Source organism: Zea mays, chromosome 4 (genome assembly GCF_902167145.1).
Source record: "Zea mays cultivar B73 chromosome 4, Zm-B73-REFERENCE-NAM-5.0, whole genome shotgun sequence".
In the NCBI taxonomy this organism is placed as follows: Eukaryota; Viridiplantae; Streptophyta; class Magnoliopsida; order Poales; family Poaceae; genus Zea; species Zea mays.
Window position 1 is genome coordinate 229,475,723 of NC_050099.1, and position 15,477 is coordinate 229,491,199.

At 40.7% G+C, this 15,477-nt stretch overlaps 1 protein-coding gene and 1 pseudogene across 2 annotated transcripts; both read right to left on the reverse strand.

Annotated features, from left to right (window-relative positions):
- Positions 1-2,154: 2,154 nt before the first annotated feature.
- On the reverse strand, positions 2,155-9,528 carry LOC100282563 (metabolite transport protein csbC). Of its 2 annotated transcripts, NM_001155471.1 has the most exon segments (15): positions 2,214-2,542; positions 2,832-3,016; positions 4,149-4,263; positions 4,791-4,879; positions 4,982-5,055; positions 5,133-5,276; positions 5,382-5,535; positions 6,688-6,781; positions 6,872-6,984; positions 7,105-7,204; positions 8,220-8,352; positions 8,448-8,515; positions 8,614-8,722; positions 8,818-8,904; positions 9,158-9,386. In NM_001155471.1, coding segments are annotated over 13 exon segments (1,458 nt in total). In that variant the 5' UTR covers positions 8,900-8,904; positions 9,158-9,386; the 3' UTR covers positions 2,214-2,542; positions 2,832-2,833.
- A 1,734-nt stretch (positions 9,529-11,262) lies between these two features.
- LOC111591464 (uncharacterized) lies at positions 11,263-11,417 on the reverse strand (annotated as a pseudogene).
- Positions 11,418-15,477: the final 4,060 nt, after the last annotated feature.

Genomic DNA, 15,477 nt, shown 5'->3' on the forward strand with positions numbered 1-15,477 from the left:
AATGGAGGCAGATGAGAGAGAGAAAAGGAAGTCCGGCGGGAAAATTCACCTCGGGTGAGGCTCGGTCGGAGGCGGAGCTCCGAGCAGCGGTGGTGGACCACGGTCGGGGACGGCAGAGCGGCCTTGCCATGGAGAATTCGAGGCGCAAACGGCTCGGCGGCGGGAGAACTCCGATGAGCTCGGGCATGGGCGATTGTAGCTCGGGTGGTGCTCTGAGACGAAGGAAATGAGGCGGGGGAAGTGGACGTGCGCAGCGACTTCAAAGGGGGCAGTGACGTGGCGGTTTCCCACGGGGGCGTGACGTGAGCGCGGGTGTCTCGGTGTGCATGTGTGTGGCTCGCTCGGACAGGCGGTTGGAGGAAGCGGAGGGGACTGTCAGGTGGGGCCAGGGCATCAGCGGGTCGACGTGCGCAACGTGCAAGCGAGGGAGCGCCGATAGGTGGGCCCGGGGAGCGAGGGCGAGGGTTTGATCTACTAAAGTATTATTACATTTCCAAATAAAATAGTCAATCCTCTACTAAGAGAAAGAGAAAAAAGAAACTAGAGAGAGGAGAAGAGAAGTAACACCTGAATTTGGTGGATACTAGAGAAGAAATTTTATACCCCCAAACTCAGGGTGTTACATTAAAGGGTTTGTTGGAGACAGTTAGATGAAACTTGAGGCAACGACTTGTGCAACAAATCCTAAAGCAACGAAAAAATTAAGGGCAGGGAAAAAAGGATCAATTTTGCCCCCACGTGGAAAACAATTCCTGGTGACTGCATAGCATAAATTGTAACAGATTCTGAATGAGATGTCATGTGTACTTGAATACAATGAGGTAGGATAAATTGTTACATCAGTTTAGCGAGGCTAATACAATCCTTTTTCCGTCAGACTTGTTTATGGATCATGCACATGAGATGCTACATGTAATCAATCAACTATCTTATTTTTACAAATACAAAAATTGTGCAGCTCGTACAGAAGTCATGGTCACTAAGACCTAGCGATTTTGCAACCTTGTACAGATCGTTCTCAGCTGTAACTATAGAAATGGCAACACCGGTTCTGCCAACTGACTCTGTTTTAAAAAATAGCTCACGAAACTATCAAAGACCTATCATGAATCGACAAAGAGACTGCAACTTTAATCATGAATCAGCGATAGGGCTGAAGCAATAGGTCCATGTGTCGGTGTTGGTACATTCAAAGACCTATCAAAGAGCTGAAGCATCAGGGATAGGACAACCCGATCAAACACGCGCGAGAGAGCGAAAGATGGAGAAGGAAGGCACGTGGCTGCTACCTTCTTCCACCAAGGGAGACTGCTGCTGCAGAGGGGACGTGGGGCGCGAGCGGTGAGTAGAGCGACACGAGCGACAAGCGATGCGGGGGCGAGCGGCTAACCCTAGCCATCTTTGTGACGCTTTCCGATGGGTGATGGTCTCAAATGAGTCAAGGCCAAATTTCCAGGGACAGAAAAAGGACTAAAATGGCCAATTGAATTCTAAGGAGAGCCAAACGAACCAAGATATGGAATCTAATTCAATTTGGACCAATACTAGGGAACCAAACGGGCAATTATAGTATTTGATTATGATATACACAAATTAATGTATGTATGTGATATTCTACGATATTGTTTCACTTACGTCATGTTTAGTTCATTGGAATTGAATTCCATTCTAATAATATTGATTTAGGCATATATCAATTACTAATTCGGTTTTATATATATCATTATACTATTATTAGCAAGATGTCGTAAATATTTATGTGCTATATTTTTACTAGAGAAGTAAGTCAAAGATCGTCTTGTAATACATAAAATCATTTCTTATACTCCACTCCATAAATTTGAGATAAGATTATATCAGAACTTTGGAAAACGGTAGAATACTAAATTTCAAGCTAAATATATTACTTTATTAAGTGAATTTTAATTCCTTTTAAACGAAGAGATCCAAACATCCCATTATAGTATTTGATAAATTTGTTCGACCCCTCCTATACCGTAATTCTGGCTTCACCCCTACTATGCCAGAGAGAGAGATGAAGTAGGCGCGAACTCATGGAGACGGCTAGTGGTGTTGTGTTCCCGAGTTCTGACCGGGTATGTTCACCGTTAGAACTTCTCAAAACACGAAGAGCTGGAACAGAGCGCTACCGTCTAACAAGGAATCTCCATGCAGTGTTATTATTCGGAGTATGGTTACTGAGTACATACATGTAAAATGAAGATGATAGTTCCTTTTTTCAACTGTGCTCATCAACGGTAAAACAGTAGTACCTTTTTTTTCTGATATTACGACTCATAGATAGAACAGATGACAACACAAGTATGAAAATATCCTATCTAGGGCGGGCGATACAGGCATAACTTCAGTACATGATGCTCTATGGAAACACCGCCCTAGCTGTCGCAGGCGCATATCTGGAACTTCCCTGAGACCATTTGTAGGGCGTTGCCGATGACTTCAGGAATCAACTTCTGCAGGGCCAGCTTGTTTCTGTTCAGCAAACAGCCTGCCCAAGGTTCCAGCCACGTCAAATATGTACCTGCAATGAGCAATCGGCCTGTGAATCCAGTTTATGAAAAGGTTAAGGTGCTCCTGGGCATGCTTCCTACTCAGGCCTTGTTCGGTTATTCCCAATACATATGGATTGGATGGGGTTGGAAAAAAATTAAGAAGTTTGACTTGTTTAGGATTCAAACTCATCCAATCTCACTCAATCCACATGGATTGAGAGCTAACCGAACAAACCCTCAGATGGCATACTTCTCAGGCATCTTGCGTTTGAGTCAGCTCAACTCCTGTGCAATTCATCAATGTAAGATGGTACACACCTTTATTGTGGTTGCAGGAGTGAAACCTCTATCTCTTGTAAAGTCTTTCCCTTCGTCTCCAACACATGGCGCCTCACAAATATTGAGGCTACCACACAGACTGACGAAAATATTGTGTAGAGAAGCTGTGGACCAAGTTGCTCCAGAAGACGCAAGAACATCAAACTAACAAAGAAGTTCACGATCTGCCAAGTTACATTCAAAGATTGGATGTCAATGAGTGTATAAAAAGAGAAACCCAGTGCCGAAAGCTGGATCTACGAAAAGCATAGGAAAGAGGAAAACCGAGGCAAGTCTTTCCCCACAAATTCGGAGAGACTGCTTCGAAACCGCAACCTGACTCAGTGAGACAGTTCTCATCACTGCACCAGGTATCCCCTTCATGTCAATGAGTGCATATCATTTTAATTCTGAAGTTGATAAAACTATCTATAAAAAACAAGCACAAGTGCAGACTACTCTTGCTACTTTGGACTTTAATTGTAAGGACAAAAAAGTTTTTCCTTTAGCCCATAGTCACTACTGACAAATTAGGTTGATACTCATCTACTCAAGCAACAAGAAAACCAAAGATCAAAATATTTTTTTAGAGAGATTGAAGGCAAACCCTATCCTATAGGGAGTGCTTATGGCAACTAGCATAAATCAAAATTATGAGTTGAAATTTCAAGTACCAGCACCAACTTCCAAATTAACTTTCAATACTTTCATGTGGTATGTAAGAATGTAGCATATATAAAACTGGAAATGGAATGTGGTAGATTACATTAACATTAACAAAAAAAAAAAGGGATGGCAAACGAGAGGTGCAGGAGGTGGGGGGCACTCTTATGGTCTTAAAGAAAACATTAGCAGAAAACATGATGTGCCAATCTCCAACCATTTTACACATTCAGGTTGATTTAAAAAGTTTGGCACCCTTATACGCCTTGTGACTAAAACTGGGTCCCATCTAACTGCTGTCACATCCTCTATTAGTGGCTATCAGAACTAAGGCCATTTACCATAAACCCAAAAAAAAATAACTGGATAAAGGTAGCAACAGCCTGATTTAAAAATTATTTCCGTGAAGGGCTTCAAAATCTATGAAATACAAGCCTAGACTATCCACACCGCTCAATCCAGAAACTTTTGACACAATAAAGCCCCTTTTCATTTCTGTGCTAGTTTGGGTTTGCTCCCAATTTAACTAAACAAAAGGCAAACCATTTTAGAGATATATAATATAATGTATAATTCTTCCATACTGGTATGCTTATTCTTTTCCATCTAACAATTCACATGCGTGCCTGATATCCTGGCTCATGGAGTTCTTACCCAATGTACAGACATGCAGAGAGCCATAGCCTTAGCTCGGATTTTATTAGGGAAAATCTCAGGCAAAAGAAGTCCTGGGACAGGGCCTGCTCCTAGTGAAAATGACAAGACAAACCTGCAAAAATCCTAATCGTAAGTAACTGGACCAAAAATGTACAATAGTTGCTGCACTCATAAAAAAAGACACAATTGTCAAACAGAACAGGTGTGCTATGAACATAAAGGCAAGTGACAGAATTTTAGCTGCTGGATTACAATTAAAAATAGTAGATACATATGGAAAACTGCTATGCAGCGAAGGTGATACAGCATAATTAGGGAAAACAGATATCAAGAATGACAATGAATTATTAATCTAGTATGCTATTAGACAAAGATAAACCAGTAATTCAATCTCCTATACAGTAGCAATCAGTACATCGAAGCAGTAGATACAGAACAGGTGTTTTCAAGACAACAGCAAGCAAAATAAAAAATTGAAAACATGATCTGAACTTTCATAGCCAATATAAAGTGACTTCGATTTATTACCAAGTTTTTATAAAGGCAGGACAGGACATAATCTAGGATAAATTAATGTAGAATATTAGTATGAAACAGACAGAGAACTAAGCTACAAAATGTATCACTCTTGGAACTTACAACAGAATGCCACCAACTGAAAGATATACACATGCAGAACCAAGATACTGACGGTTTGCTCCAACAGCCTGAAGCCCCATTGCAAAAGCCTATACCAGTAAAGTGATGTAAGTGATGTTCAACATATTCTTTGCCTTTTCAGTCTTTGCAATTCTTTTATAAAGGAAATGTTATTTATCGTGGTCACTTACCATCCCAAGAAAACTCCCTGAAAGAAGCACTTTTCTACCTAGCTTGTCCATTAGAAGCATTGCTACAATTGATCCTGTAAGACAGCACACAAAAATAAGTCATGTGACAAAATGAACATAATACCACTGTATGAGACAGCTTTGAGTGCACCTGATAGATTAGAAATCCCCATGCATATGTTGGCAAGGTTAGAGGGCACCCCCACACTTCTGAATACAGTTGATGAGAAATAGAACACAGAATTTATGCCGGATAACTGTTGTAAAGCAAAGAGCGTTGTGCCAATAAAAACAACTGTACCAAAAAAGGAACTTGTAATGAACAAACTTCACAGACAGACTGAACTCAGGTTATTAGAAGTCCATAAACACAACAAAAAGGATATAGAACAGCTTGTACCATTGAAGTGGCGACCATAGAACAACTCTGAGTACTTGACACTTTCTCCATCATCTACTCTTTCATATCTAGAAAGTTCTGCCATGGCAGATTTTACATGAAGGGGACCTAAAAGCTTTTCAAATTGCATCTCTGCTTCACTTATTTTTCCACACTGCATTCAAAAACAGGCCTCATCAGATCACTCGAGTCTGGAAGTCTCAAATACTTTTTTTTATCAAACACACAGGAGACTGTATGGGTAATGTGTACTTTAATTCAGTCTACTTGCTATTTTTTGTTAGGTATTTGAGGTGTTATAGCATAAAACTTGCTGTTAGTGAGTAATTGCACTAGCATTTGTGTACAAGTTGATCTTCATAAGGCAAATTGACCCCTCCTAAAGTTGCTCCAGCACCTAGCTATGCCACTGCCCAAGGGGTAAGGCTCGCGCACAATAACATACATACACAAACCATGTATACCAATTACCAACACACTGGCACTCTCGAATATCAAATCATACACAGTCCCTAGCAGAGCTTGACAAAAAGGGCCATGGCACTCCTAATTTTCAGTATTGCAAGTTTTATACTTAGAGCCTTTTTAGTTGAGTTGTGGCTGTGGGAAAAAGTTGTTGTGGGTTGTAAGCTGTGAAAAAGCTATTGTGAGATGTCAGCTGTGAAAAGCTGAAACATGTTTGGTCGAAACAAGTGTAAACTATACCTCTTATCTTTATCTATCTTGAAACAACTATGAAAGAGTTCTTTATTCCACCCATTTCAAAAAGCCAAAACACAAAAGCAGGGTCTAAGGTGCTTTCGAAATTGTAATATGGAGATGCAACTGCTTCTGAAAAAGCAGTCCCTTTGTTTGGGCTTTTGGCTTTTGTGAAGCAAAAACAGCCCCAAAAGTCCAACCAAACATTGCCTTAATCATGGTTAAACAATGCTAACCTAGCTATTTTAGCACGAGTGACCCAACATTAGTGTGAAGTTTCGGCACTGCATACACTTAGTTACTTTGTCAGACAATATATTGCACCATAGTCCTTATGAAGTATGCATGCAGTACTAAAATACTGAAGCAACACGAGGAATGAGGTTCATGGCAAAAAAAATGTGAGGAATGAGGTTCCTAGACCCATGGCATTCATGTAAAAAAAGGCATATCGAGTGCTGGAGGCTCCCACATGAGTGGGGTGTAGGGAAGGGATAAACCGAGACAAGCATTCCCCCGCAAATGCAGAGAGATTGCATGTTTGACTTGATAAATCAGAAACATAGCATAAAAAGCAAGCAATGTTCATTGTTCAAAGCAGAAGTACCTTATAAAGCCACTGAGGGCTCTCAGCACAAAACTCCATACCGAGAGCTTGTAAAGTTGCTGGGATAACGGCAACCCAGAAACACACTCTCCACCTGCCAACGGCAATAAAAACATTGGTACAGATAAATTTCACAAATATTAACTTCAAGAGGCATGTAAAGGACTAAAAGAGAGCTTCTCACCATCTATCAATATCTTTGACAGGTGTACCAATGAGTAGTGATACTATAATTCCAAGGCAGGTTGCAATCTGAACAAAGCTACCATATGTACCCCTCACTGTAGAAGGAGAAACCTGCATTCCATCAGACGTAGACATAGACAGAGACCAACTGATGAAAACTTTATCCGAGTAGAAAGTAAACCATATGAGAACATTATCGATAGTCATTTGTGGAAAACAGGATCTACATACCTCCGTTATATAAAGTGAAGCTACTGGTGGACCCAATCCCATCCCTGTTCCTACCAAAAATCTTCCAAGGAGCATACCCTCCAAACTATTGGAGAGAGCACTGCAATTGTATGATATTGTTTTAGTTACTTCTCATCATTAGCAATATTCTTATTCTAGGGCTTCTGTGAGTGGCCAAAGAGCTTTCACAGTGCCCACAACCACATGACAATGTAACAGGTAAACTAAGTTTAACCCATATTTGGAACAACTGCACGATTCTTACAGGACCATCACATTATGATCATTAAACATTCCTGCACAGTTTGCTTCGCAAGAGAGTTCGAATTTTAACCGACTGCTGCTGTTTTACATAACAGCATTGTTCGGTTACTTTTTGTTAATAAGAAAAAATGTATTGTTTCTTTGGCTGGACGAGGAGCTTCCTGTGCCCACATGATACCATGACAAGTAGACTCCACGTACCTCATATGAAGTAGCCTAACACAGCTGTCAGGACTATCATATTCATGGTTCATCTCCTAAGTCTTAATAAAGTTAAATTGCAAAACATAATGATTAATTCATGGATGACTCAAGCCGTGTGCTGGTAAAAACATATGTAGATACTTTACCCACAATTCAACTTTTCAATTCTACAGAAGCACCAATAGACCAGCAACCAGTCAGGAGAACACCACTTGTTCCAGTCAAAAAAGTCAATGTTTCAGCAATTCCACAGGCTATTAGACCATAAAAATAATTTTTCATCTCATAAGTCCAACCAAAGCATAATCCAAATTTTTAAGCCGTTGGAGCTCTCATTTGTTGCACCACGTTCCAGGAGAAACAGGAAAGGTAAGAGTTCTTGAACCCATATTGAACTATTCAGCAATTGAAACAGCATGACTAACACCAGTCCAAGAGACCAATTCACCAGCAAGCCAATCACCAGGTGGTATACCCCAAGGTCCATGGAGTAGTACATAATTGTTTGACAAAAAAATTAAACAACTTCTGCTGACCCAACCAAAGAATAATGAATGTTAGCAAGTGGCAATTAAATAAAACAGTAAACCAACCAGTGACAGAATCTAGTGAAAGCGAAAGACAAATCAAGTAACACATAATGTCACCTTATGGCAGCACCAATAATCATAGGCAGCGCACTGAGCTGGAACGCACGGCGTCGCCCAATACCATCTGCGATGGAGCCGCTGAAGAGGCACCCAACAAAAGCTCCTCCCAAACAGATACTCACCACGAGCCCTGCACCCAACAGAAGCCCAAGCACAACATGAGCCTAATAATAAGTAAATAAACTGACCAAAACCACCACAATTAGCAGAAGAAGTGCACCGTACCTTCAGCAAGAGTGTTGCCGGCGAAGCCAAGGTCAGCGGAGATGACCTCCAAGGGCTCGTTCACCACCCTGCGTCATCACCATCAAGGCACCAAATGAGCACGACTTTCAGATGAGGGCAATAGAGCAATCAAAAGTGCTGAAAACGTGGGCGGAAGGCCACGCACCCGGAGTGGTATCCAAAGAGGAACGAGGTGAGCGTGGCGACACAGACATGCGGCAACGACATGCGCCACGACGGCCCCGCGCCGCTGCCGCCGCCGTCCGTCATTCTCACTGCAGACATGGAAATGGGAAAATGAAATGAGATTCAAATCTCACCATAAATTAACCGGTGGTAAGAGGAACCGGGGGAAACATGCGGCACGAACTTGGCGTCTCGACGTCGGGTTCCATGGCGGTTTCCCTGGACGGCACGCGCTTGTAGACGGAGGAGTTAAGCTTCCACCGCATCGCCGCTGATTCCACAGAGACCAATAAGCGATTAAGCGATTCGGCCGCAGAACCAGTGCACCATGGGGAAGGGATTGGAGGGTTCGGGAATGAGGACCCAGCTCGGGGGGTGAGAGATCTGGGCCGGTCCCAGGGGAGGAAGGTGAGCGACGTGGGAAGGAGGAGCCGAGGAGGGGGCGGGCGGGCGGGCGGGACGGTGTATTAATAGCGGCGGTTAAGTAAATTAATCGGGAGTGGGACTGTGGGAGGCTTGTTTACCTGGCCACCGCGTGCGCCTGCATCAGATCGCGCGGGGGAGGCGACGTGTCCGCCGTGCGTGCTAGTGTAAGTGAGGGCGGAGGCGGCGCCGGATCTGGGGAGGACGGAGGGGGGGTTGCTTCGGCGTTGGCCCGGGTGGGTTTGGTGACGGAGCACGTAGACCGAGTGGAGGTGGTGGAGCGGTGGAGGCCTGCCTGCCGAGCTGCTTGCGGTCGCGGAGATCGCGGGTGGGAGGTGGGGGAAGGCCGGAAGGGAAGCTTAAGGACGCCGTGCCGTGATGAGGTCGTGCTGCCAGGCCAACACGGGGGTGACACGCAGCAAGCCACCTTTGCTTTTGGAAGATACTACACTGCTGTCGTCTGTCGGTTCCTGCGGCAGGAGGAGCGCACGGTGGAGGGAAAGGCATTTGCGTGCTAGCCCTTGACATTATTGAATTTACAAGAGGCAGAAAAAAAGCTTACACCAATTGTTTCCAAACTTATTCTGTTGTTCAATAATCAATATCAATAATCATCAATAATCAATATAATCTATCACTTTAAATTTTGCAAAATTCAACCAACCAAATCACTCGCACACTCATAACCACCACTAAATCCACCAAACAAATTACATCTAGAATTAACACACATCAAAATGAATGGTTCATATCGCTAGATAACTTTATCTCATCTGCTCATTTAAATCCAATGAACAATAATATTTATATCACCTCTCATCACTCTCTCTGCGACCCGCTATCCTAGCCTCCTCTGTCTCATCTCACTCATGTCACCGCTGCTGTCGAACCATCCCTCACTGGAATCATAGTGTTAACACGTAATACATGCTAGTGTAAAATAACATCCGAGTCTTTGAACTCTTGAAATGTATTTTTCTAGGTTCCTTAAACTCATGTTGATATGGTATAAGATAAGACCCTCTTAGGACTATACTCATGTATACACGAAGATATACGGGAGGATATTTTACATGACATATAATATAACAGCACTATCGAAATTAGGGACGAGAGAAGAGGATTAGCTATATTCAAGAGCGACCCACGTGAATAAATGATGTATTGTACGGTGTAGCTTATACATAAAAAATCATTTTGTGACGGGTACATAAGAAGCATATATTAGCTCGAGGATTAGGACTATCATAAATCATAATCTCATCCAGATATAACAAGACCACAACCGCCATAAGGTCGATCTTAACATGCAACTAATTGCAGCCTTGTGGAATTAAAATAGGTTAAAACATAAATGTTCTTGGACGACTAAAAAACATTTATAGGCACATCATTCGTTGATGGCTAAAGTCTCTAGTAGTATATAAAGCATCAGTTTTTATGGTCGCTGTGCTTCCCATAATTAAATAGTAAAAGTTAAAATTATATATAAATTAAGATTCGAATCATAGTTGTTCATTCTAAACCCACATTCACATCGATCTCAACAGAACACACATGTCTCTATATTTGATATTCTATATTTATAAATGCATATGTAGCAATGTACGTGCACTTTGCTAGTATGCCACAAAATGCTGGTTTCTACTGTGGACGACACCGACCGACAACGTGGGTGAACTCGCGAACCGACCTGGCTTCAACGTCGGTTGGTTCAATCGGGCGAGATGGCCAGTCTAATTTATATCGATCGTTTTGAAGCTAAATCAGTCGGTACCGTCTAATGCGTTAGAGAATCAGTCGGTATCGATCTGAACCGGTTTATACTGACGACAGATTATTGCCACGTGTCGTCTTTTGATTGGTTTGCGTCGTTCTAACTGTTTGTTTTAAACGTCTATTTTTAAAGTCTTAGAATCCATCCTATAAATAGAGGTATGGATAAAAACAACGGGATCGGTCGAGATAACCCCTCTCGTTTTTATTTTCGCATTTTATTTCAGAAACGAGACCTTTGGGTAACGAAAATGAACCAAAACGGATAGAACAAATTGATAACGGATCGGAATCGGGCGTAAAAAGCGAAAACATCGTCGCACAGAGTATAAAAATAAAGTAGTATTGTGATTAATTGAAACTTCTCATCTAGGCATATTGAAACAACATATTGTAATATATATGGCTACCAAAAAATAATCATTTACTAGTTGAGTGCCCGTGCGTTGCAACGACACACAAACATATTTAATATCCATAAAATAAAAATAAAAATTAATATCAGAGTGAACATATAGTTCACATATCAGATATTAAACTAATAAGCACAAATATTACACCTTAGCTAAAAGGCCGAGAAATATTGCTCTCAAAAGCTTTTCAATATGATGTCGTGTTAGTACAACATCCTCAGTGTTACAGCAGCACTACATTGCCCGACGGTAGCAAATAGGGTAGCCTGAATAGCTGGCTCAAAGATTTCCTTGTAGAGCCTCTGAGATCGTATTGAAAAGCGCTTTTGCAGTCAGTACAGAGGAAGGTACCAACATAATCTGAGAAAGATAACTCATTATTAAGACATGTAGTACAAATGACACATACACTAATCTGAACTAATTGGATAGACAACAGAACTTCCTTACTTGCATCATATTTCCTCCAAGCATGTCAATGTTATCAAAGTCAATGACTGGACCAAAGCAACACATAAGTGGTTAGCAAGTGAGTTGATTTTTTTCAACAAAAGGTTAACATTTTAACACATGTACCTACAACTATGACAGGACTTGATGTCAGCTTATCAATTAAAGGAAGATTAGGGAACTGTAAATGTAATTCACAGGGATTGTCCAAATGCTTACTTGAGAGGAAGTGATCACATCTATGCCCATTCTAGTTGCAAGTCTGTACAAATGCTCTTCAAGATCAACGTTTGTAGCACTGCAATCAAGTAAGAATTTAGGACCCACAATAATCGATAAGGATATCCGCAACCGTTACCCCTAAATTTTTTCCCCTATATCACTTTTCCCCCTATTCCCCCCCCCTATTTTTTCATCTCCCGCAGCGGTTCCCCCTAAATACTCCCCCTATACCCCACTACCACTATAAAATATTATTTTCTATACCAACTATCAATTTTTTATCTACTAACAATTACTTGTGGACCCACAACACAGTGTTTAGGGTGATGAACAGTGACACACTAGATCTGGGGGGGAGAGAGAAGGGGACCGACACGTAGGGGGCGCTGTAGGGGCACCGCTGCGGCCATAGGGTGCCCCCTACAGCCGACATGCAAGGGGAGGGGGCGGTAGCGTCGACCGCTGCAGTCAGTCTAAGGAAAGAGAAGTAAATGCAAGGAATCAAAAGGAGCACTGCGACAGAACACATACTTGGTGCACTCGTCGAAGAAACCAAACTTAGGATGATGGAAAAACAAACAAGCCTGGCAACAGGAAGAGAGTGACTTTCACTTAACTCAATAGCATATAGAACTTCTGAGGCTGCACTGATGGCATTAGGAGACACCACAGTAGCTCCGGGGACAATGACTTTTAAAGCAAGCACAATAATAACATTGTTTCTCAAACAGGCAGGGGACTTACTGTTTTGAACACTAACAACAATAGATTCAATGGTTACAACATCGAAATTGACTTCATCGATGGTTAAATGAATGGCAAGATCATGTAGAAACTATTGGCAAAAAATAGATGCATAAGGTTTCTATAAAGCTTAGGATCAATAGCCATCAGCTCATCTTATGATCTTTTCAATAGAATTTTTTAAGTAGTAGTTTAACTTGCTTGCATCTTGGAAACCAAACCAAAGCAAAAATCTATAGTAACTTTAGTTGCATAAGGTTTCTATAATGCTTAGGATCAAGAGTTGCTATCTAAGTCATACATACAAAAATATTTCCTACCCACCATTTAGATGTCTATTTAGATATACAAACTCTGCAGTAACTATTAGGTAGCAATATTAATGGCCGAGAAAACATATGTTTCAAGAATTCCTACCCATTCTAGCAAGTCGATTAACCCATTTTGGAATAATATTTCTGGTCAACCTTTTGCATATATCCTCATAGCATAGAAAGCCCTGTGGCATCATGCATAATCATTTGGACAATAAAAGTGGCCACCTACAAGTATAACTTGGCTTGGTTAAAGAAACTGAAGCGACAGATCCAAATGATCACGTTAAATTCAGGACAACATAAATGTTAGGCCGGATTACATTTCAATTTTCAAGAGACAACTATGACAAGTATTGAATAATGAAATGAAGTCTTGCAAAGCAAACAAGAAACGAAGCTACTTTGTTAGCTAGAAAAGTAAAATACGTTGCAACATGGTCCTAATCACTGAAATAGCTTGCCATCTCTCAAATAGTGAACAAGATATATGGAGAGTAGTACAAGAAAAGAGTGTGCCAATTGAGTAGTCTGCATAAAAGCAAACATAAAAGACCATTATGTTTTGAGTAATGGTTGAGTAGGTTGGTAAATACCATTTTCAAAATTTACTGCTCATATCGATAGCACACAAATACAAAGGAATTATTTTAGAACACAACAGAATCACAATGATTTCATGATGATCTAACTGCATATGCAAAAAAGCTTTATTTTTTAAAATATATGGTATAAAAGAAAATGAATGAATTTAAAGCCTTCAACGAATTACAACACCGTTCAGCTCTTCAAACGATCATTATTGTTTATATAGAATCCATAGAACTTGAAATCCCAATCACATTATTTAATCAGTAAGATTGGAATATTATAGCAAAAATCTAAATTGATAACCTGCACACCTCCCACCACTCCAAATAGAAATACATATCCCTTCTTAGTTGTCTTAAATTTCTTACCTTCACAAAAACACCGATCACACCCATGCTAGTAAGCCTGAAGAACTCATATTCTCTTGTTTTGTAGTTAGTGTTCAAGAAAGAGTAAATGTACAGTGGAACCAGTGTTGCAAGAGGAGATCAGGAGACAATTACTGAAAAGTGTATGTTATAAAGCAAAAGACTGAAAAATAAAATCAGTACAAGTGAAATTTTCTACAGGAAACAATATCTAAATGTGATGAATACCTTCTACTTCTTATAATCCAGTGAATGCTTAAAACAAGATGAAATTTGGGACGATATGGACATATTATTAAAGTACACCAACATAAGGACATCACATTTTTGTAATAAGCACGGTAGCATGCATTACCATTTACAAATGTCATCCTAAAATCAGGGTGCGACACCACACACTACAGAATAGGCGATACAAAAAGGAAGTTAAGTAGACAGATTGGCGTACAAAATTTAACATCAAAATGAAATGATAGATGACTCTTTAAATCATCCCCAGTGTCGTGACTACTTTGCATTATAGGAGTGGAGACTAAACATAATTTATAGTTAGGGTAATGCCACAAGTCCACAATAGAAAGTTTCATATATACATTATTTGTGGTCAATATCAGTTACTTATCACCTAAAAGGCTAGAAGTCATATGATTCATCATGTGGTTCCCATGAGTATATCAAGAAAAATATCACAAGTCAGCAACTCCACAAATAGATGTAGATAATTACTTGATAATATGTGTCAGCATCTTGAAAAGCATCATCCAAATCCTTAATTGTAGAGTCCTCAGTAAGCATAAGCCCCCTTTGAGAACAACTGATTAAGAGAATGGGTCTGATAGGAACTACTCTAGCATGAAATTATTGGGAGTGCTAAAAGTCGCAACAGAGAGGACAAAAGCTCATAGTAGTTCCCAACTAAAATAGAAAGAGATGTTGGTGGAAATAAAGCAAGTGATTCATCACATTTGTTTTCAATCCACGTGCATAATAGTTTATGTCCATAGTCTAGCTTCAGGATGAAAATAGCAGTAGTCTTTTCATGTTATAACATCTAGCACAATGTTAGTCCATCCTATTTTTGCGTAGTTAACGGGACTAATAACCTGAAGAAAGCAAGTAGTTATCAACCACCACTAAAAACCGCAGATACTTCACCCAAACACACAATCACCAGTTCTCAACTAAACCATATGCATAATACATCATCACAAACTCGACCATCCACAAAATTTAGTTAGTCAAATTCTAAATAGTTAAATCTTCCTTCAATTTAACTGAATCAAATACAGCCTCTGAGACAAATTTCTGATGGAAGGACACTGAGAGCATGATCCTGATCCTGCCAGCAGTAGAGCCTACACATGGTACACATCCCACGATAGAAAAATGCAGAAGTATCCCCTACTTCCTAAAGCTCAGTAGTCTTCCACTGGTCTTCCACAGCCACCACCAAATCCTAAGCGAGAAACCCTTGTCCAGAAACAGAATCCTTGGACCCCAGGCTGAATAGGCCATAGGGAGGCCACAGTTCAGGGAGTAGAGA

Excerpts from the sequence above, each read along its gene's own strand:
- LOC100282563 (XM_008679031.3), bottom strand. The coding sequence starts at position 8,899 with ATGCGGTGGAAGCTTAACTCCTCCGTCTACAAGCGCGTGCCGTCCAGG. Across the intron at positions 6,782-6,871 it reads GTCAAAGATATTGATAGATG|GTGGAGAGTGTGTTTCTGGG; the intron begins GTGAGAAGCTCT and ends TGCCGTTGGCAG. Across the intron at positions 4,264-4,790 it reads TCAGTTGGTGGCATTCTGTT|GTTTGTCTTGTCATTTTCAC; the intron begins GTAAGTTCCAAG and ends GGATTTTTGCAG.